Here is a 23,842-nt window from a genome sequence, read left to right on the forward strand (position 1 = left end):
GACTGCACGGAATAAATGGTGTGATGGAGCTCCATGTGCTTTTGACACAGAGGGGATAGTAAACCATCTTTTGGGCTGAGATTTTTGTGCTGAGACACTGAACAAATTCATGGTGATATTCCCTAGATAGAGAGGGCTGCCTGCTGGCAACAGATACAGGAGTTCAATGTGTAAACTCTGATAAGGATGACGTGTAATTTGTGTTACAGTTTGACTGTTAATTGTATATAAAGCAATAGCCTTTACAGATCTTTCACTGAGAGCCCTTAATTGGGAAAAGTAAATCCATGTTATTAAGAGTATATCCTTTAAGGAGAAGGAAGGTAACTTTTTTGAATTAAGCATTCAGGATGCTTTTGGTTTTGAATACTTCCTTTTGGTAGTGCAGAATTAGGCCAGCAGTCTCATTTGGTTTTGTTACGAGACAAAGTTTTTTCCCAACATCACATGTAAAATGTATCTCATCTACTTTGTGCTTTTCCTTTTATAGTTAAGTATGTTGCAGTGTAATTAAAATAAACTGCCATCACAAAATCTGTTTACTGGGGGGTGTACCGAAATACTTGAATAACTAAGACTTTGGAAATAGTCATGGCTTTTCAACAAATTACAGTCATATCCATTTGATGCAGACAGAAAACTGCCATGAAATTTTTTTGATAAATTAGTGCTTTTTGGGTAAGTACAAGTAGGAGTCACTATGTCAGCCTAAGTGTTTGTTTTGTTTTGTTTTTTTTTTCTGTAGGTGTGGTGATATAGAATATTAATGGCCAAAAAATTTAAGTACAATGGGGCAGTTACATGTTTTAAGTGTTACAGGGCTAAGTAATTAAAGAGTAGAGGTTGGGGCTTGTTTGGTTGGCTGGGTTTTTTTCAGTGTATTTGTAGTTGTGTGGAATGGTGGCGTTTACAGGAAAAAATACTGGACAAGCTACTACAATATGACAATTTTGCAAGTTGTGTTAGATTAAGGCAAACTTTTTTTTTTTTTTTTTAAGTATGAAAGCAAGGCTAATGGATCTAGTCTCTTTCCCTCTAGATTCTGTCAAAAAATAAGTGATACTTGGTACTCTGTATTCAATATTAATTTCCCAATCTCTGTATGCTTTTTATACTAAATATATTTGCCCTTATTCTCAGCTACAGTACTGGAATTAATGTAAACTTTTAGTTTTGCACCTAAAGGTGGCCTTATGATGTAATCACGGATGGTCTCTGCTTATAGGATTAGAGAAGTTATCTGCTTTTGTAGATGTAAACGTTTTGTAAAAAATAGACAATCCAGAGGAACCTGGATTTGCCACTGATTTTCTAACTGTCACTAAAGAACACAGCTATGTTGGAGTACAAATTTTATGACAGTAGGATCAGTCTAATTGGGGGTATTTTTATATCCCAAAGATATGTAATCTTTATAGTTGGATGTTTCTTGGAAATTATTATGAAGTTATAATCAAGCAAAACTAACTAGCCGAGTTGTTTCTTCCATGGCGTGTTCATATAGCTAGCAGACAGAAGCCGTACTGGAAAACACCTGTACAGTTGCAATGGCAAGATCTTTTCAGAGCCACAAAAGTATGCAATGGTCCCTGCAACTGAGAAGAGGGTTCCACCACCACTTTAATGTAAATGGGATCTGGCACAGAAAGAATCACTGGACCCAATTTGTGGCTGTTTAGTCCTTTCCCCCCACTCCGTGTCATGAGCAGCATTTACCTGATGAGTCAAGGTAGGGAACTGACCTGACAGGAAACTACCTTTCCTTCCCTGGATTTTTACAGGGGTAATTCCCTGGGCCAACTACCTCTGGGACCATAGGAACATCAGTGGCAGGAGGAAGGACGCAGTGGGACCATACAGTTTGGAGCAGGCCAGACCATCCTCGTGGCAGCCAGCTGCCGTGGGGCCATAACCATAGACTGTGACCACTCAGTCAAATGATACCAGGTGAATTAGGATTTTGATCGCAATCCTTTAAATGGGTTGGAAACATATATGGGGTATGTTGTGATAAGAATCATGGAAGTGGAAAGTTCAGCCCTTTCAGACTTAAATCACCGTGTTACAAGAACGCTGTCCTTTGGGGAGAAAGTGTCTGGTGTTAAAATAGTATGAGGATATACCAGTTAGCATTGTCAATTGCCACTGATTTCTACTGTTGTTTTAATGTAATATGTGGTTTTTGTTAAAAATACACACATGTATTTCTTGTTTTGGGAATGTTCCTAATTACTCTTTTGGCAGTTTGACATCCTTTTATATATGTTGGATGCAACATTGTTTACATTGTCTCTGGATTGCTTTTCAAACACAAATCCCCAAGCCAAAGATTCTTCCTCCAGAGAATGCCATTTCATTGATCTCTGAAGTTGTGTATCCTTATGTAAAAGTCAGTTGTTTCTTCTAACTTTGCACTGAAATTTTAAAGCCCATGTTCCTGGGCAAAAGTTGTGACTTCTATGACTTTTTTCCCCCTCCTTGTAGTGCTCATAGGACAGCAATCAGATATTACAGGCATGACACTTTCCCTTGGAGAAAGGAAAGTCATTGATGTGTAAATATTAAATTGTTGCTGGCTCTATGAAAACATCCAGAAATTTATTCTTGGAACCCTAGTGCAGCGTTATGTGATCTGTATGGCTGCAGATACAGCAATGCTATTTAGAAGCTGCTTTTAATTATGGCTATTACCGGTAAAAACTTTTCTGATATACCTTTGTATCTCTTGCATTTAAACAACCCTGTGCAGAGGTGCTTTTCCTTCCCTGCAGAAAGTTTTCTAGACAGATAATACTTGGAAAGTAAGAGTTAAGTTTTACTTTTAAAAATTATTTTCAAGTCTTATGTTCAAGTCTTCTGGACGCTCCTTGGCTCTGCATTTTGAACCTAGACATAACTAGTTAGTACTGCTAGAAAATTCGTACAGAAGCCCCGATTAAAGGATTCTGGTAAAGCAGTTAAGGTACTAGTTAGGTTCATTTCTTTCCTTGGCCTGTGATTTTTGCATGTTAGCATTATGGAGTTGGGAAATCAGCATAAGAGTATTACCATTCATCTGAAAACTGGAGTGGGATTTTTTCTATTTGCTTTTAAAGAGATTCCAGTGTTAATTTCCTGAACTGTTTGCAAAGCTGCAGAGTATTTTGATTTACTTTGGTTGGTTTATTTTATATTTATTGCCAAATGCAATGTTCATAAAATGCAAAATCATACAACGTAATGTCTCTGGAAATTCTCTTGGCATACTCAATCTAAATTACTTTAAACAACTCTCTCTGATTGCCATTTTCTAAAAGGACTGAATAATTACTAAACTGAATTCCGACAATGTACACAGGTTTGCTGGAAAGAAGAGTAGGTAAAGCATATGTTTACATGACTTACACAATAAATGGTTTCCCTATACAGTTTGCAAATAGTGATTATAATTTCGTGTTAATAAGATGCAGGAAAATGAGCCGAAGGAATAGTGCTTTGCTGCTTTTGTCACAGTTTCATCAAACTGATTTTGTCAGCACTGGAGCATAACCCTTGCCACATCAGTTTGAGTGCTCATTAGGCAGCCGATTTGTCTGAATCCTCATTAAATTGATTAACTCATTTACTTATGGATGATGACATGTTATGTGGTACAGGAATGGTGGTTAGAGACTAGAATCAAGACTCATGTTGACTTGCTCAGTATTCATTTATTTCTGCAATCAATTGCTGCATTCAAGTACTATAGCATCAGTGATTTACATTTTGCAAAAGTGTGGCATCAGCTGAAGGGTTGAACTTACATTGTGTAAACTTGCACCTCTGTCGGTAAACTACAGACAGCAACTTAGAAGCTTCTAAAGAAGAGAAAATTCTCTTCTAAAAGAATTTAAAAAAACATTTTAAAAAGCTTCTGAACTAGAACAAGTTTATAGCTTGCTCTAATTACCTATTTATTTCACTTGGGTACTAGACTTTCTCATAAAGAACCTAAAAGGCTCTCTTGAACATCTGTTTTAATGTAAATTAAATAACGAAAAGGAAACAAGCAGAAAACATCTTCAGTTATACATTCAGAAGAGGGAGACATTATGAAGAGAGGGTACTTGAAGCAGTTTTCTGAAAGGTAGCTTTCAGAAAAATGATCAAAACGAAAAAAAGAAGTCAGTTGATAATTAAGATCAAATTCTATATATGCGCATAGTCTAGAAAGTTGTATTTTTAATTTTTTTAATGTTAGTAGGCTTCTAATATTTTAAGGTGCCACCTGGAAGTGCTGACTGCACGCAAGTCATGCTGAAATTTGAGTTCTGGATGCTGTCCTGATTTTGCAGGGATAAAATTTATAGAATCACTTTTCTGTTACATTTTGTTTCAGTTTGTGGCCAGCTGTGGGATGGTGATCAAGGCCATTAGCAGTGAAAGCCAGGGCAGCTGCCCCAGGCTGGCCCACAGGTGTATTTTATAGCATTAATGTCATGTTCACTATAAATGGGAAAGGTTGCTAGGGATGGGGGGCTCTTTGCTCTGCTCTCTTCTCCCTCTTTTTCCTTCTTCTCAATGATTGTGATCCCTGGAGGGACTTGCCACCACTCTATGGGCTGAATATAACTTTGTGTCTTTTGTATTAGTATTGATATTGGTTTTCTTATTTTATTAAATCTGTTTAAATTTCAACCCACAAGTCTTCCTCCTTTTCTCAATTCTCATTCTCAGCTGGGGAAGGGTCTTGGGTGATAGAACAACTGGTTATTTTTTAGACCTGGGTGTGGGCTAAATGGAAACAGATGCCAAGTACAATTTGGTCTTAGTATGTGAAACTAGAAAAGAAAGTTTTAAGCATGCAGGTCTCAGCACATAATATTTTTGGTCTAGTTCAGTGACACTGCAATGAGTTGATAGCAAGCATATTAACTTGTTTATGTATTTTTCAGTCTAGATTAAATGTGGCTTGGATAGCTCAAAAACTAGTTAAGTATTTCAAACTTTATGAAGAAGAAGCAGCCTGAATTCTTGAGTGGTCAAATTATTTATTTCAGTAAGAATTGAATTTGCTTATTCCGGGGCTGAATGTGTCAGAAATACAGACAAAGTAATGTGAAGATGACCTGTGCTTTGAAGAAGCAGAATGCTTTTTGTATTACTAGGGTGCAATACAAGCCTAGTCATGGACTGTTGCAGTATCTGAGAACCATAGTTTACAAACAGAGGCCACAGATCTTCCTCTCTAAATGTAGAACCAGAAGCAACAGATAGCTACATATTGGCCGAAGTACAAGAAAACAAGAAACAAGACATTTTCAAAGACCAAAGAAAAAATTTTCAACATGAAACCAGCAGCTATCTATGTCAGCAAACTGTTGAAGCTTTTAGAGGCATGGCATTAAAGGAGTGCTTTAAGAGAGTTTCTAGAGAAGATGCACAGCAGAGCTTCAGATATTAATGAGTGGCTTCTTTTTAACACTTAGAGAAATGGAAGAAACTGGCGAGGTGCATGACTGAAAACCAAACTAATCATATGTAGAGGCTGATCTGACTGAAGTCATGATTTTACTAAACCAAAGTTTTAGAAACATTCCTTTCAGTGATAGTACTGGCTTAAGCAGTCCTTAGGTGCCATTGTATCAGCTTGTTCCCCTCCCTTCCCCAGGTGTTCTTGGGAAAGTGTTTTGAGTGGGTAAGTGAGTCAGACTAAACCATTCTCATAATCTCCTTCACCCCTTCATTTTTTTTACTTCTCCCCACCTTAGGTTACTTTCTATCTCAATCACTTATCCAACTTCAGCTTACTGCATGACCTCAAAGGTACTACTGTTAGAACAGAGGGTTTGGGGTAGCAGTAGAAAGTGACTGGGGATGGATGAGATGAGGTGCAACATGAGCTGGTCAGCCACCTGCAAAAATGCTTGTGAAACTGCAGGTTGAATGGAAGATGATAGAGCATGAGAGAGGAAATGGTGTTTGAATGGCTTGGGAAATAAGAGAAACTTTTAATGGACAAGAGAGTTGGAAAAAAGGTAAACCATTGAGGGAAATGTAAAAGTGATTCTAAATCTTTTTATAAGTAAATTAGAGATGTGTGTTGGTGCTTTGCTTGAATGTAAAAGGTAGTAATTACTTCATTTTTTAAATCATTAATGTATATATATGCTGTAACACGAACTATTGCAAGTTTTTACAGTAATAAAAATGACTCTCCCTAATTCAATCTTCTTTGAATAAAGGTAGGAACTTTGATGTTCTCAGGCTTCTTAGAAGGTTAACACTAAGCTTCTGTAGAATTGAGATGAAACAAAGCGTGGGAAAATACCGTTTTACTGTAATAGTTGCATGCTATTTGTGGTTATATTTGTTTATCCTGATATGCAATTTTATTGAGGAGCTGGTCAAACTAGTCTTGTTTCATTGAGATAATGACCAAAGTGTAAGTGAAAACTTTTCCAGGGGGGATATCAAAACAGCGGAGAAAATCTTGTTCCCCTTCTGTAAAAGGTATTACTGTCACTGAATTAAATAGAGCTAGAATTTCACACACCCTTTTATTTTTTGGAAGAAACAACTCCAAACGTGTCTCATTTGGGACCATTTTTTTACTAGATGGGCTTTTTTGGGGGGAAATGTCATTTATTTTAGTTTACTAAGATACGCCTGTATTTGGAATGATGAGAAGAGTTCACAAAAACAAATTCTGGGACTCTTATTTCAGTTAGTGTTTCTGTAGAATCAGAGAATGTATGCAAAGTGCATGTGGAACACGGTTAATATTCAAACAGGAAATTGGTGATCAGAGTTAAATTACTGGGCTCTAAATTTTTCTACATCCACCTACTTTCCCTCTTCACTTGCTCTGACAGTTATAGACCGCTTCTCTAATGGGGCTTGCATTTGAAGATAAGCCTGCATGTAAACAAATTAACTTTTCTTAAATGGAGAGCCATTTCATCTGCAATAATGTACCAATTCATAAACTATCAGAAGCATATTTTAAAAAAAAAAAGATAAATGACCCATTGTATAACACTTACTGTTAGGCAGACTAGATGTCCCTGTGTTCTGGGAGATAAGGCTGTTGTATTATTACACCCTAATAAAATGAGTTAATGTTTTAGTATCAGAGATAAAAGGACAGTTGGATATATTTAATAACCAAACTGAGAAACACTTAATTTTAGTTGTCTGTAGCAATATAACACAAATTCCCCTGTAAAACAAATTGCACTTTTGGAATATACTTTAATGTGCATTCGACAAAGGAGAAAATGAGGTGATTGAAGTTCAATTTGTAGCATGTTATTAACCATTTCCGCTTGACTAGATGCGTAAAAGGATAATGGATGAGGGTTTTATTATTGCCTTTCTGCTAAAATGAAGTGGTGTAAAAGATAAGGTGATGAGATTAATGAACATAAGGAAAAGACGTAATCAATCAAACTCCAACAGGGAGATGAGATGACAGTACTTAAGATTTGCAAGGATACATGTTTTAAAAAGTGGATTTTATCAACACCGACATTTTGTTTGGGTGGAATGCTGAGAAGCAGATACTTGCCAGTTTTAGTTATTTTTTGGTTGGTTCTTTATGGTACTGTATATTTGAAGCTTCAACAATTAATATAACAAATTAAAGTTGATAAGTTACTTTTTATTTAAAATCCACTTTTTAAAAAAATGTATAATTATTAAATGAGGATAAACAAATACAACTTTTGTCAAGCAGGAACAATGTTTTGTTGATCAGTTCATCAGTTATTCACTGGTGGAACACTCCTAGATGTGTCTGGATGAGTTACTTGTAGTCTTCGTGCTACTGCCTCAAGTTTTGCGTCCTAGTCATTTGAGTAGCTAGTTTTCATGTACTCAAGGAAAAGTAAGGAATGCTTTCCTTGCCCTATAATAAGTACTTTGCCATTAAACTCCACAAGGTTCTAACTTCCAACTCCTTGAGTAGAAAATTGATTATCTTGTAGAGATAAATCTGCAAAAGTTTCCACCTGTAAATGTGTTCCTCCTTGTAGTGTGTGATATTTTTATATTTCAGATCTCAGATGCAGTACTTCTTTCCTCTGCACGTATCTTAAAATTATTAACCTACTTGAATATCTATATTGCTAACATGTTATGGAAAGAATTGATTACAGGTATTTTTGATTTTTCACTGATGCCAGATCCCAAATTGTTAAATTACTTGCAAGTACTCCAGCTGCAGTTACTCATTGAGAAAACCCTCACTAACCTAAAGGTAGGTCTTCTATCTTAAACTACACTTTTTTTTTTTTTTTACAGAAGAACATTGAGTTACAAACTAAATCACTTAACTGAAAATGCCTCTGCAAAATCAATTTTTCTTATACCTTCAATTTCCTGCTCTTTTTAAAAAAACATATACCATTTTCAAAATGTGGAGCTGACTGGGAAGGGAGCTGCTATCCAGTTAGGGGTTTTTCCCACTTAAAAGATTTAAGAAGGGCTCCCACATCATTCCTTCAAATGCGATTAATTTACTTGATAAGAGTTGCCTATGAAAGTCCTGCCTTAAGTTAGTTTTGTAAATGAAATATGCATAAGCAGGATAAATTGTTGTATTTTCTCAAGGAACCGTTAGTTTTTGGCAGCACTTTGGGCAGGATGGATAGGATGTTGCTATGAGGTTAGGTCTGTCTGAAAAAGCAGTTTAAAATACTTTTTTTCCCTTTTGACTTAAGCATTTATGAAACACTGTTACATATTGGCTGGAACTGGGTGCTTTGTAAATACTCCCACATTAGACTTGACTTTTTCTGGCTCTTAGGAAAACTTCTAGTTGTGCAAAACAGCATCGTGGATTTGTAAGATAAATGCATAATACAGCCCAGATTACAGTTCTTCACAAGAGCTGGTATTTTCACATAAACTTACTGCCTTCTCTCCTCCTGTCATCTGCAGAATTCTTTGATAGGCTATTTTTTATTGGGCCCTCAGGAGTAGCAAGTTTTAGATTTAATACCCCAGGGGGAATGGCAAGGCAAATCATGTTGTTGGATCAATTGTTCAGCTATCCCCAGACTGCTGTCTGTGTATCTGTTACACTTGAATCACATTTCCGAGCCTTTCTTATCAATCATTTGGACTAGAAATGCAGTTTAATTTCCTATTGCATTTTTAAACTGAAATTAGGGTTATGTTCTTGTCCTGTTACCCTAGAATCCTAGGTGTGGTTGTAGGCCTCACATTAGTCCAGGGCTTGCTTAACTCTTGGAAAAGGGTCTGTACTTGTAGGAATGCTTTGAAGCTGAATTTAAATTACTTTATTTTACCATCTGCTAAGCTGAAAACCAGCAGTAATTGTGTAAAACCTCCTCTTCACATTGCTTTTTGTCCTTTACAAACACATGATAAGTTTTAATTGGTCAAATTATTGCTATGGGTGATCTTAAGAGATTCTCCCTTGCAGTCACGGTCCACAGCAAAATCTTTGTCACTGATTATAGTCAGTTCCTTTAACTGGGAAATTACTTTTACAGGACTATCAGATAAATGTAAGGATACAGATACAGAATATGAGGTATACTCATGTGTGTCTTGATTAAACAAAGTGCATGTAGGGGACATGTCCTTCGATAACTGAGAAGAATTTCTCTGCATTGTTGTCATACCTGCATTCTGCTTTGGTTTACAGTAAACAAGTAGCACTGAGTGGAGAAGTGCTTGAGCAGTGGAGGGTTTACTGGCAGCACTGTGCTATCTTCTGTCCCAGCTTCGGAGAGCAAGAGGAAAAATTTCTATAGCATGAAATACTTTACAGTCCTGGGCTATGGGGCAGCCACCAGGCATCCTAAATACAGCAAATGTGTGTAATTACACAGCAGCCCCTGCAGCTGCTCCAGTTTACTCAAAGGGGATTTGGTTCCTGCAGCAGTCTAGAGTCTGTGCAGCACAAAGGTGGCATTAAGCCATTTTTACATTCCCATCCAGTTGCAAGCTGCATCTTATGTGCCATATCTCTCATAAAACATAGCACAGAATCTTCTAATGTAAACTGTGGGATTGGCAGCTCTGGAGTCTGACTTTTCTCTCTGCCTTCAAGAGGCACATCTGTTCTTCTATGTATGGGCTTGGTTCCCATTAATGAGCTGATCAGATGCAGTCTTTCATGATGACTGGTACTCTAGCTTCCTGCCAGATGTGTGGGGGTGTTTTTTGTTTTTATTTTGTTTCTGATGAAGGGATATGAAGGTCAGCTTACAGGTCATCAATTTAAAAAAATCCTTTTTGGCATTGAAACTTGTTTTTTAATTGCCCACTTGCTTTCTTCTCCTCACCCATCTTCTGCAAGATCAGATGAAAATGGCAGACACTGGACAGCTGCCAATATTGCAGGTGCATTAGTTCCTTTCTTTCTTGGTTGTAGTTGCTGCTTCCACTTGCACGTGTTCTGGCCGGATAGACCTTTGCTGGATACATAGAGAAGCAGCCCGTGGGAGATCTCATGTCCTGAAAGTGGTGAAATAGACAGGTGCAGTGGGAAATGTAACATTACTATTCTGATTCGCTGTTCAAAACAGGAATTTGAAGAGACAATTACAGCAAACATGAACCTTATTTTTCTAAAAAAACCCTCAATGGCTAAATACCTTTAAGAGACAGCAAAACAAAGATAGCTTCTACATTGTTTTCTGTGCTTTGCTTTTGAGATACATGCCCCTGTATGTTACCTTTCACCACATCTAGTTATACTGCTGTGGATATGAACTGCTGTGAGTCATTAGTCTGGCAATTGTCCTAGTTTTCTGACTCTGTACTTCTTAGAGATCAGCCAATATAGTTCGATAAAGATTATCTCCAAGGCTTTTCTGCACTAGGAATTTTATAAAAGAAGAGGGACCAACCAGAACTTTAAACTTAAAAAAACCTCCAACCCACAACATGGTAATACTTCTTGTAATAAAAAAAAAACACCTCTGGTTGATTCATTTTCTGACTTTCTCAGGTACTTCCATCTTTTAAACAAGAGACAGCTTTTAGGGCTTATTTTGAAATCCCTTAAATAGTTTAGAGAGGTTTTTTTATTGCAATAGTGTTACAACATCATGGCATAGAATTGAGCCACTGGTAGAAATAAGATGAGCAAAGCACAACAGTACAATCTGTTCAAAATTGGAAAGGGACAAAGTCCTGTAAGTGCTGGAATGTTAATTGTTACAAGTTTGTCAAATATTAGAAGATGCTTCTGATCTGGAAGAAGAAAAAATTTTTTCTTAGAATTATGAAAAGAGAGTCCTGTTCAAAGAGTCTCAGGTCTGATGGTATAGGAGAGAATAAGACAGTAATTCCCACAGTCAGTTTTGATTGTCTGAAAAACAGACTGACTGAGAACTCAAACTGATCTCAGCGTGAGTGATTAATCATAGATGGTGAGACCGCATCCCTACCACTTGCTTTCCCTAATTTTGCTTCAGTTGTCTTACACGAGGAACAAAAAGAATTGGTACCCTTTATTACGTAAAATCTTTCCAGGAAGAAACCTGATCTTGAGACTCTTCAAAGGTATCCTGTACTGGAGAGTTCAGATGCAGAGTGGTTAAAAACAGTCCTTACTGGTATTCTTCGAGAGTGTTTTTAACTCACTTGTTTCGGAGACACACACCTGGATATCTTCCTCATAAACTGCAGCTGAATGAGTCCTATGTTGTCTTACTTCTAGTTGTAAGCTTTCTATATGATTATGTATTCAGTACATTGGCAAAATTTGGATCATTGTCATACTTATCACCCCAAAAACATACATGTGTTTTTTGCTTAATGGTAATATCCAGTGCTGGGGAATATACTAAAAACCTTTGAGGTTATGTTTTAAAAGAGTATTTGTTTTATAACCTCATTTCCATAATGATCACTTTCAGATGATCACAATCTGAAATTGTATTTCCTTTTTTGTTAACTCACAAGGAGACAGGAAGACAAATTAAATGATCAGTTTTCACAAAGGCAAAATTTGGAACGTCTGAAGGTTCCTGTTCTTTGTCTTTTAGTTTTTTGTATTAATAATCTTGAAAGTGAGCTAAGTAATGAGACAGAAACATTTGTGCTGGTACAAAGTTATGTTGTTAGCACCAAAGTAAGAGAGTTGTGAGGAATTTTTTCGAGAGGTCTGGACACCTGCTCCTCAGTTGCATAGGTAAAATGATGGCAAATGGAGTTTCCCCACCTAATTGTCCAAAATTCTGTCTACTGTCGGGTACCTAGCACGGAATGCACCACTGCACCATTCATTACGACAGAGATTTAATGCTTTATTTCAGCATTTTTGATCCAGATTTCATGACTTAATGTGATCAGCTTCTTTGACAGCTTCTACACAGTGAGAAATATTTTAATTGAATTTTGCTCAGTGATGCTTAAGTTCTTGAGCTTTTGCAGGTAATGTAATTTTTTCAATGTATACAAAATGAAATCAACAAAACTAGCTTTTTAAGTATGTGTATGTTTAACTGATAGAATTAATTGACACATGAAAGCATGAAGTTGTAAAATGTAATGCAGTTCACAAAGGGGTTATGGAATCTGTTAATCTGTGCAGACATCAAGACTAGCCAGAATTGTACTTACTAGTTAGAATGGATTAAAAACACTCTCCAAATTTTAGAACTTATGATCTAATGAAGGAAAAAATGAGAAAATACTCTATTTATCCACTGTGCATAACTGTAGGTTATGCTTTATGTAGTTTCTCACTCATATTTTAATGTGTGCACATATATACACACATGTATATATACACGTGTGTATGTACATGTGTGTGTACCAATGCACTTTCATAAGAGTATCGTCAATCTTAGATAATTTAAGCAAAGATTATAAGCAAATCTAGATCCATACAGACCCACTCACATGAGGCATAGACGAAGAGTGATTCACACTTCAGTGTGGAAGGCATAATGCGCATCTCAGAGGTTCCTTCATACAATTTATGCTTTTGACTATTCTGAGTTATTTCTGTATGAATAGAAGATATCTTAGTTCTGACTTGTTGTCTGTCTCTTTGTACTTACTAGGTATATGAAGTCTGTGTAGGTATTAACATCAATGCTATAGCAAATAGCATAAACAGGTAACACCGAGAGCGTAAAAGTCATTGCCGTTCTCCCTCTTTATGTGTATGGATTATAAACACTACCATAAATAAAATTTGTAGTAATGAGAACTTTCAGGTTAATGCATGTACTTTTTTGTTGATGATCTTCGTGTGATCTAAAAGTGGTGTTGTGTGTGGTGGGGTTTTTTGCAACACTGTTTTGCAAAATCACATTTCAAGTGTATTATGAATAAACCAAAAATTACTGAGGCAAACGAAGAGAGGATGATTGGCTAGAGAGCTACCTGTCTAAAATATCACATAAAAAAAAAACCTGTCATGATTTTCTGTTTTCTTATACATCTTTTTGCTGCTTGCAGGTGTTGCATTGACATTTCTGGAGTGCATGGTTTGTGGGCTGGGTTGGTAGCCACACTGCCTTTTTAGTGTGTTTGAGATATGTTATAGGGGATTGCTTTAGAAAGGCTGCCCTTGGTAGTCTTGGTAAGAAATTATTGCTAATTCTTACTTAGTAGCATTTTGCATCTCCGGAATTGATAATTATCATTTGCATGCATGTTTATTGGAAACACACTGAGACTATCAATTTGCTTCACACATGTCAATGAACAACTCGTTGATCACTGTTTACCTAGCCTGGTCTCGAGTTAGTGGTAGAACCTGAGGATGGACGCAGAAGCTGAAATAACCATTGTTTCAGAAGGTGTGAGCTAAATAATTTGTAAATTGTTACAGTTAATTACTGATGGCAAACTGTCCCAGATGATGTAAACAGCTGGATGGGCCTTTTGTATCTACCTCTTGATGAGCAGATCCTACTAACTCTTAAATCAGAACGTAATAGGCTCACTAAATCAAGACATCAGTCAACTCCTACGAGAATATGTGAATTTGTGCAATTCTGGCTCCTTTGTATCATAAATAAGCCTGCTGTCTTATTTTCCAAAGAAAGGCATAACTTTACATCCTTAACCTTGCAGGGCATGAACAGCCACCCAAACCTATATTCATTTTCTTCTTTTTGAACTTCCGCTTTCTGGGCTGCATAATTTAACTTACATATCTATCTTTAGCAATCAAATCTTCGTGTTCTTTGGGTTGACTAAATTTTGTCTGCCAGTGGTAATGAACTCCTGCTCTCTAAGAGTCAGCAGGGTTCATCAAAAGGGAAAGAAAACCTTTGATATACTGGATGCAGTAGAAAAGAGTAAGATAATTGGTACTAAATTTGCTAACATTGTTTGCAGATTTATTAGTCTGTATGAGGTGTTTAGAACCTCATAGTCAAATCAAAAAAGTTCTGAACAGATTCCCCCAATAAATTTTTTTCCAAGTTAGATCTTGATAATCGGGGAAAAAGTTACCTGTAGTTAGTAGAAGACCACTTTCAGAAAATATGCAGTGCATACTTTATTCACTTTGAAATATAGCTTTAGTGTCAGGATAAAGAGAGAAAATACAGTTGTTCATTCCTCTATTTTAATCATCTGGGAAGTATTTTTCATGTCATCACATGTGTCCTGATCTGTGGTCTGTGATAGTTAGATTTTATTCATTTCCAAACAAATGGTGTTTTTATTTGTATATCACGTACATAGAAATTATTTCAAAACTTAATAGATCTAGAAGCAAAACTAAGTCCTAACTAAAGATTAAACTATTTACGGGTCCAGAGGCCTTACGGTATATGAGGCTAGTATAAATAGTATACTGTGAAATAGGAATTTCAGTTTGCGGTAAATCTGTCTGTCCCCAGCAGCTTCAGATGAAATAATTTTAATCCTTCTAGAGCACATCAATTTGCTAGTCGGTGGTTCATGTATCAAAGAGCATTCTGTGAAAATATCAATATCATTGGTTAATATAAATGAAATTAATTTTTAAAGCTGGGCTAAAGGTTGACATCTGAAAAATTGCATTACTTTGCAGAAGAGAAATTTCTGTCTTCCAGTGAAATTTCAGGTCATAAGGGCAAGTAATTTTCACAATCTTCAATGGGAACCAGTGAAATATGAACTTCATTGTCACCTAGCCCCAAAGCGATAAGATAAAATGAGCTGATACATCATTTGCTGTGGTTTTATCATCTCCTCCAGTAATTGGAAGAGAAAACATAAGAGTCCTTTACCAGCCCCCTCCCCAGTCCCTTCACCACCCACACCCAGGCATAAGCCATTTTGCTCTGATCGATACAAAGGTCACAGAGTATTTTTTTTTTTTTTTTTTTTTTTTTTAATGCTGGGTAAAACTGTCTAGTGGAACATTAAAGTAATGAATATGTTTAATTGAGTTTGTCACCCATGAAAATGCTGAACGGGATTGTATAGCAGACGGTATGTGCTCACAGGAGGAACTGGATGGGAGAGTACTCCTGTTTGCCTGTGGATTTCAGTGGCTGATTGTATAAATATCTGAGATTTAAAATGAACATCTTATTCATTGTTCTCTCGAGAAATCTAAAATAAACTAATAAGCACTGTGATTTAGTTAAGAGTATTTGGATATTTAAAATTATTAATAATTTGATCTAATTCCCTATTAGTTTGGTTGTATTTGGACATATTTAAACAAAGAGCAGAGTAAGACCCTTTCACTGTGAATCCTGCAGCCAGGAACTAAATAGTACCTGGACAAGTAGGATCTGAAGATCCTTGATTGCAGGGCTGAGATTGTGGTGGAGATCCAGGTTCCTCCTGAAATGATAGTCAGGTTTTGTAACTTCTAAGTGCTGTAATTTTGCCTTCCTGAACAAAAATTACCCTAAATGACAGAAAATGTCGCTAGTAGAATGTATTTATGGATTTTATCTCTCAACTGCAATGAAATTTAAATGCAAATTAAATGCTTTATTTTTTTATTTGTTTTTTTTTTATACATCATAACTTTTTTCAGAAATATACAAATGTGCGTCAGCTTTTAAAATAAGCTATTTAGTTTTTATTTTACTCGTGGCAGTTAAATTGGTTGGCACATTAAAGTAATATAATTATTCAATTACTGTTTCAGTTCTATAACCCATTTGCAGACTTAATTACTTCTAGCCTATTCACATTTTCCAGATCAATAGTACTTTTCTCTAAAATAAAATAAAATATACCATAGCTGATTGGTTTGCTTAAAGGTAAAGCAAAATGTTCGTTTTGTCTTCAGTAAAATATTACTTTTCTAATTCAGGAGGCAGCTGTAGTGATGGTATCTTTTAACTATTGCATGTAATCTTTTATGAGAGACATTGTTTATGATCAACACTCAAGGAGAGCTTTGAAGAAAAGGTAGGGTGCGGCATTTGTTTTCAAAACTAAAATGAGAGAATAGCTTCTGAGTGATTGTTTTAATGTTGGGAAATTAGCTGATATACAACTGTGAGTCGTGAGGAGAGGACATCCTTATGTATGATCTTAATTTGTCATCATCACTGTGCTACCTGAGTTTTCATGCAACTCTGATTTCAGAATCTCCTTGAAGTGGAAATTGAAGCTGGCTGTTCTTTACTTACTAGTTTCTTGGGGAGTTCCTTCCACCTGTGCAGTGTCAGGGCCTGCAGCATGAGTATGAGGAGTTGATTACAGCTTTAGACCTTCATTTCTATTACTTGAAGTAAAGAAGGGACTTAATGCAAAGGTGAAAGTAATTTTCAATTTTTAGTAGTGTTGTCATGCCCTCTGTTCATCTGGTGTTGCTGAAGTTTAATCACAGAAGAGTTTGTTTAATGAGATTTTTGGAACCGTACAGTTGGCTTATTTGCTTATTTATGAATTTTTAAATGAAATGGTAAACTGTATAAATTGTCTTTCCTCTTGTGAGGTGCAGTATCTTTTGAAATAAGTGAAACGTCCAGTAGATTAAACTTCAATCTGATGTGTCGAATCAACTCAAATTCTATAAATACTTTTTCATGTGGGGAAGGTGCTACTATTTGTGCAGATTAAATTAGACTGTACACCCTCGTTAGTCTTTGCTCCACAAGTTGTTCCAAAACTGGTGGTGACAAGAGCAGAAATAAATGAGTTGTTTTTAAACTCAACATATTGCACAATAGTATGAAGAAGAGAGTTGTTCTTAAATTCTTAAGTAGAATTCTGTGTTGTGTGGCTTATGGGTAAAAACAGGCAAATGCAAAAATAGTTTTTGAAAGTTGTAATTCTGATAAGATCAGAAGTGGTAATGCTAATTAAAAAATTTTTAAAAAATCCCTTTGCTACAATAAAAATGCTGGATTTAATTTGAAGTACAAGTCAGTTTCTGCAGCTAGGAGGTTCTATTAATAAAATCCGATATTTGACAGGGAATAAAAGGTTGAATTGGATTTTCATGAGGAATACTTAGTAATACACATAAAAGAAATGTGTTTGTCTTCTGGACCTTTCATCTACTATAGGTGGTGTGATGAGCGCGGAGCAGTGGTAATGATGCAGTTTCCATAGCAACTGGTTCATTGGCGGGCTAGACCTCTGGCTAGGGTGCTGTCAGTGTGCCTGGAGTTTCAGAGAACAGAGTGTCCCAAAGAAGGTCTGCTTCCACCTAATCCAGTTTTAATTGAACTCCAGAGACTTTGAAGTGAAGCTGCAGACCAGGCAGGCGCTATTCCAACTCGAAATGAAGGCCTTGCTCAGCTAGGCCTCAGCTGCTTCTCGCTCCTGATAACTTCTGTTAATGAGTGGTTTAAAGAATTGTTATAGTGGTGACTGGTAGTGTTTCTGCAGTGCAGTTCCAGTTTCTGCTGTAAATCCTGTTATACTGAATTAAATAACTTTATCATGGCTGTACAAGGTGCACAATGTAAACCACCTCTGCTATTATTAAGTCAGTGCTTTTCCTTCCAATTTTGAAGAAGTTGCACGCAGCAAGCTTTTGGCCACGAGCAGGGTTTCCACTGTCACAAAAAACCACTCACTTCACAGTGTAAAAGTAATACTTAAATAATTAACTTGCTGATTTTACTCACAGTATCCATGTGATAAGTGTTTGAATTTGCAATGCACAGACTGATAGTGACAAGCAGGCTGTTGTGTTTTAATTGTTACTACAGAAAAGTGGAGGTCATCACAATCCTCTCTGTCTCAAAAAATAATAATTGAAATTATAAGCTCCAATTGAAAGATTGTAAAATGGATGAATACCAGCAAAAGTACTAAGAGATTTTTATACAGAAGCACTGCAACTTTGTCTCCTTTGTTACTTCTTTTGATGTTGTGCTCTTTAAAGGATATTTATATGCATGTGACAAAAGCCAACCGTGGTGGTTCTGAATAGTGCCATAGAATTATACAAATTGCCAATTAGTGTGGATGTTATGGATATGGTATGGAAAATGTCAGTGTGGCCCAAGTCTATTAGTTCCGCAGTTCCAGAAATGATTAGCAACCATTGACAATCTCTGGTCCTTTTACAAAATTCTACAAATGCGATATCAGAATAATTTTTCATTTTTTTTCCTTCTCTTTCTGTGTGTGTGTTGGGAGAGGTTGTCTGTGGCACTTGTATTGCGGGGAAGATGAGGGATTAAGTAAAAAGAAAGATGACGTGGGAGATGGTTTGCTTTGTACGTTCTGATCTTCTGTACTGTCTGCTTTTGGTTTGCCAGTCTTGTTTGCTTTTAGTTCACAAAGGTGGTACAGTATTTTATACTGCATTGTGTAGCGCTTTTATGATGGTGCTTCTGCTCTCTGTGCTACAAAAATGCAGGTTATTTGTGACTATGTGCTACATGTGGGGCAAAATCCTCCTTTGTTAAAAAAATCTATAAACAAATGATTGGGTTCATTAACAGTCTTCATTATGTTAAAGACTTGAATTTCACTTTTTTATACACAATATATTACTTAAGTGAAATTGTGCTAAGAGTGATGTTAACTAGGGTTATCGCTGAATCTCCTTTTCTGTGATGGATTTCTGTTAAGTGCTTTTATATTTGCTAAAATTAACAAATCTCAGATTTTCCTTCGCTTCTGGTTTGTTAATCTGAGGCAGAGAAGTGTCCAATCTCTCTGCCCCTTAACACTTACATAATTAAGCTTTGAAATGAAAAGGAAAAAGTGAAGCAACAAAGAAACAAAGTGGCTGAGGACTGAAAATGGGATTAGTTTGAATTGTGAAGGCAGACTAAGCATCTGTGTCTGTCAGATGGGATGACAGGAATTGTAACAAGTTACTTTGACAACCGCTTACTCCATAGAGAGATTATGCTGAGTTCATTTGCAGGTTTGTGTTTAACCTTAGCTGACAAAATGATACTTAACCTCTTATACAGCCAACCTTTATAGTTCCAGAATTAATGAATGTTGCCTTAACGATAAATGTAAGGAACATTTTTTTTCTTCAAAGACATTTTTTTCTTGCTTATTTGTTACAGACCTGTTATTACAACGCTAACATGAGTACAGATACATCTAATGGCACTAGTCATACATTCAGAATATGTTTTTATGCTTTGCTGAAGTGCCAAACATTTAATAATGTTTCTGAAACTCCCTTGGTTATGGAAAATAGGCAGTTTTCTTTAAAGGAGAAAATACAAGCAAATTTTTAAAATCCTTTACATGAATAGTTGAATTTAGTACTTGAAAAAAAAAAACCCTTGTGGGTCCATAGTGTGATTTGAAGTTTGAGCATGTTTTAATTTGGCTTCAGGTTTTGCATGTAATTGGTAGAATCCATGTTCCTCTTTTACAAAGTATTACCTATATTGATAACATATTTAAAACGTTCTCTCTCTGTCTCTTTCTACTAGATTCTGGCATATACAGAAGGACTCCATGGAAAATGGCTCTTTTCAGAGATTCGATCAATCTTTTCCCGACGTTATCTTTTGCAAAATACAGCACTGGAGATATTCATGGCAAATAGAGGTACTGTGAGTTTAGAGGAATGGCAAGTGTTGATGTGGGAACATGTGCGTTCTGTTTGGCTGTTTGTCATGTCTTTTTTGGTATGGATTTGTGTAGATAACAGAAGGGCTTGGATTAAGTGTCTCAATATTCAGGTTTGTATTTTTTTGTAATTTAGTTTCTCCTTTTTTTTTTTTTTTCAATGAGGAATTATGATCAAACATGGTAACTGGGAATTAGCAATGCCTCACTTTCATTTATATCCACGTGTTTATTTGGCATTCTCTGGAAACTCTTGCTTAAGGCATACCTACCTCTGATCGGTTATGCATGAAGGGTTTTTTTTGTCCCTTTGGAGAGTTAATAGTTGTTAGTTATACACACCAAGAACAATGTAATGAATGAACTTCACTACCAGATTAGACCAGTGACTAGCATACCTTCATGCTTTGTTTCTAGTAGTAATTTCTTTCACTTAGACCCTAGTGCAAGTCTAAGAAATAAACATGGATTTATCTTGTTTATGAACAGTTTTTTCACCCTCCCCTTCAGTTCATTTTTCAGACACATATATGTACTGTGACAAGTTACTCAAAATATAATGCATTGTGACTTGGAGAAATTTCTTCTGCTATTTTCTCCCCCTAAATTTTATTTTACACTAAGTTTTATGATGTCTTTGCAGTTTAAACTAAGATTCTTCAGGTACTTTTAGTGCTTTTATATGGATAATGACATTTTGAAAAACAAATTTTGAAAACAAAGACACCAAATAAAGTAGGTCTTAAGGTGACACTTTTAAAATGTAAAACATTGTTTTGGTAATGATATGAAACGTTGTCGTCCTGAATCAGTAAATGTTTCATAGGATAACATGTCCTGGTTTTGTGGGGATAAAATTTATAGAATCACTTTTCTGTTACATTTTGTTTCAGTTTGTGGCCAGCTGTGGGATGGTGATCAAGGCCATTAGCAGTGAAAGCCAGGGCAGCTGCCCCAGGCTGGCCCACAGCTGTACTCTATTAGAATGTTAATGTCGGGTTCACTATAAATGGGAAAGCTGCTAGGGATGGGGGGCTCTTTGCTCTGCTCTCTTCTCCCTCTTTTTCCTTCTTCTCAATGATTGTTATCCCTGGAGGGACTTGCCACCACTCTATGGGCTGAGTATAACTTTGTGTCTTTTGTATTAGTATTGATATTGGTTTTCTTATTACATTAAATCTCTTTAAATTTCAACCCACTAGTCTCCCTTCTTTTCCCAATTGCCTTTCTTGGTCCAGGAGGGGTCTTGGGTGATAGAACAACTGGTTGTTGTTTAGCTGTGGGTGTGGGCTAAAAGGAGACATGTTATATGCAGTTAGTATGCTAGTCAAAAAGTTTTTGTCTGAGCTTAAAATGATCTCTAATGTTGAACGTGGCTGGTATGTATTTGGATACATATTTCGCAGAGCATGGTTGCACATATCTGTGGTGCATATTGTCCAACAGAATATTATTCATGTGCGTAAACACTTTCCTATTTTGGAGCCTGTAGTTGTACTCTGTGAAGTCATAAATGTCCATCACCATCAAATATGGTGATACCATAATTAGATTGTTATTTAGATTTTTAGGTTGCTATTTCCTAAGTGTCATTGAATTTTTCAAACAAAATATGAAGATAATATTTTGGAGAATATATCGTGAAAATATCTAGAAAGTAAACTAGTAAATATATGATCCAGTTTATAGATAAGCTTTTTTTTATCAGTTCTAGACAGTCAATCTGTGCATATAGATTTGACTTCTATTCAGAAAGGAAAACAAATGTAGACCTTGTAAGATCTGTAATAGTGACAACTTCTGTTGAAAATCCTGTTAGTGGTAAATAAAAGCAGTTCTGGAAATTATAAAAAAATAAATCTATAGTAACATGAAGGAAATATGTCTAACCTTTTACCTGTTGAACACCTAAGATTGGATTTAAATTTTACTGGTCCAGAAAGACTAAAATAAAAGGTGTAAAATCATGCCATATTTCAACTCTTGTGTTCACAGTGGGTGTCATGTTCAACTTTCCTGACCAAGCAACAGTAAAGAAAGTGGTTAATTGTCTACCTCGGGTAGGAATTGGTACTATCTTTGGACTACCTCAGACAAGGTATTTTGCAATTTAAGTTAGTTTTATCTGTCAGTTCTAAGAGTTCTTTTTTTTTAATCAAACAAGCCTACACAGTTTGAAGCATTTACACCTACTGGTTTACAAAACATGCACATCCTTAGCCTATCACTTCTGCATGCTATTTGCAATGTGTTTGTGTAGTAAAAACTTTGGGATTTGAGATTTTTTTTTTTGTGATTTCTGTCCATTACAGGAAAGATAGCTTATTTTTGACAGTGAGACTCAATCACTTACCCTACTTAAGGAAAATAGGTTTCTTTATGCTTGTCAACTCACTAAAATTTAAGACTGACTTAAAACTGCTTGTAGGACTGATTAGGTTTTGTAGCAGTGTTCAATTATATTCGCTTGACTGTAACATCCTTGAATCCTCTGTAGTATTTAAATGTAGTTGAAAATGATCGTTCCTCATCAGAAGGACATTGTAGTGATGTGTAGAACAGTATAAGCTGAACAGAATGTGAAGGACTGATATGGCGTGCTCGTCTTTTAGTTTTGGAGGACATTGTTCAAATTTTACATAGTGAGAAATTATTATTACAATGTCAGGCTCTGTGTTTGTCTCCTAACACTGAAGAATATGATTCAGTTTGCTACATCTTTTTTAGCAGAAGATTAGGGCTTGATTACCAGATATGCTCTGGATGAAACACAGCTGCACAGTTTAATGTTCACTGAGGCTGTTGGAAATAGAAGTTTTTGAGGTATACCCAATCTCTAGTTGGATTGGTTACCTCTTGTATTTTAATGAATTATAAACTGGTTTTAAGTAGATTAATTTCTAAATTTTCAGAAGAAACAGCAACCCTTAAGGAGTATCTTGATTGTTGTTACTTTAAATTTTTATTGTTTAAAAATTTCTGTGCACAGAAAAGGCATTAAAGTTGTTGGTGATGTTTTCTGTTGTGTTTTGTAGTTTACCTTTTTTTTAATCAAGTCCAGAAGAAAAATCTCTTGAATTATAGCCACTCTGTAAGAACTTATGGATTTCTATTTAGAGAAGCAAATTATGTGTGAAAATTTTTAAATATGCATGAAAGTATAGACACATTTGTTCAAAATTTCACATCCATTTATACTGATTAATTTGTTTACAATATAATGCAGTTTATTAAAATCAAAAATACTCAGGTACTGTAACTGTTTTCTTTAATTGTTTACCAATACCTGTAAAGATTTGTTAACTAAAACTATATCTAGATTTTTTTTTTTCCTCCCCTAAGTGATGTGGTTCTGGTATTTACAGATGTTTTTATTATGAACAAAACAGTCTTGGGAATTTTATGATAAGCTCTTCTCTGCTTGATTTATCACTCCAAGGAATGACTCTATAGTCTTCTTTCACAAACATTAGGAAATCTGGCATCAAATTCTAAAAGTTTAATTGAGTTATTTATGACTAACTCCTCAACACTGCACAGAACTTAATCTCAAGAGGATGGACTTTGTAATGAAGTTTTATAATCTTATCATTGTTTTCCTTTGTTCTTGAGGGATTTAAAAACCTCTCCTAAAAGATGACTTTATTCTTATGTGAAATTCTAAAAGTCATGTAATTTTCTTATTTAATGGTCTGCCATCTCTCTAAATCACTAGTAACATATTTCTGTAATACATCAAACCTTCATGGAGCAGCTGAATTTGCACAGCTGTAAAGGTTTCTGTTTGAAATCTTTCAAATCTTGACATATCCAGCTGTCAGATGTTTTAAGTCTTTTGTTCTTATTAGATTATAAAACTTTAAAAGTGAACTTCAAGTATCCAAAATAGCAATTTGATCTCCAGAGAAATCTAGCCTAGAAC

General features: G+C 35.8%; 1 protein-coding gene across 1 annotated transcript in view; it reads left to right on the plus strand.

Moving 5' to 3' along the window:
• LRBA (LPS responsive beige-like anchor protein) overlaps positions 1 to 23,842 on the plus strand; it is a 432,022-nt gene that overhangs the window by 269,831 nt on the left and 138,349 nt on the right. Inside the window, 2 exon segments of the mRNA XM_068402600.1 lie at positions 19,782 to 19,899; positions 21,916 to 22,018. Coding sequence (XP_068258701.1) covers positions 19,782 to 19,899; positions 21,916 to 22,018 — 221 coding nt within the window.

The sequence above is a fragment of the Nyctibius grandis genome, chromosome 6 (assembly GCF_013368605.1).
Source record: "Nyctibius grandis isolate bNycGra1 chromosome 6, bNycGra1.pri, whole genome shotgun sequence".
NCBI classification, from domain to species: Eukaryota; Metazoa; Chordata; class Aves; order Nyctibiiformes; family Nyctibiidae; genus Nyctibius; species Nyctibius grandis.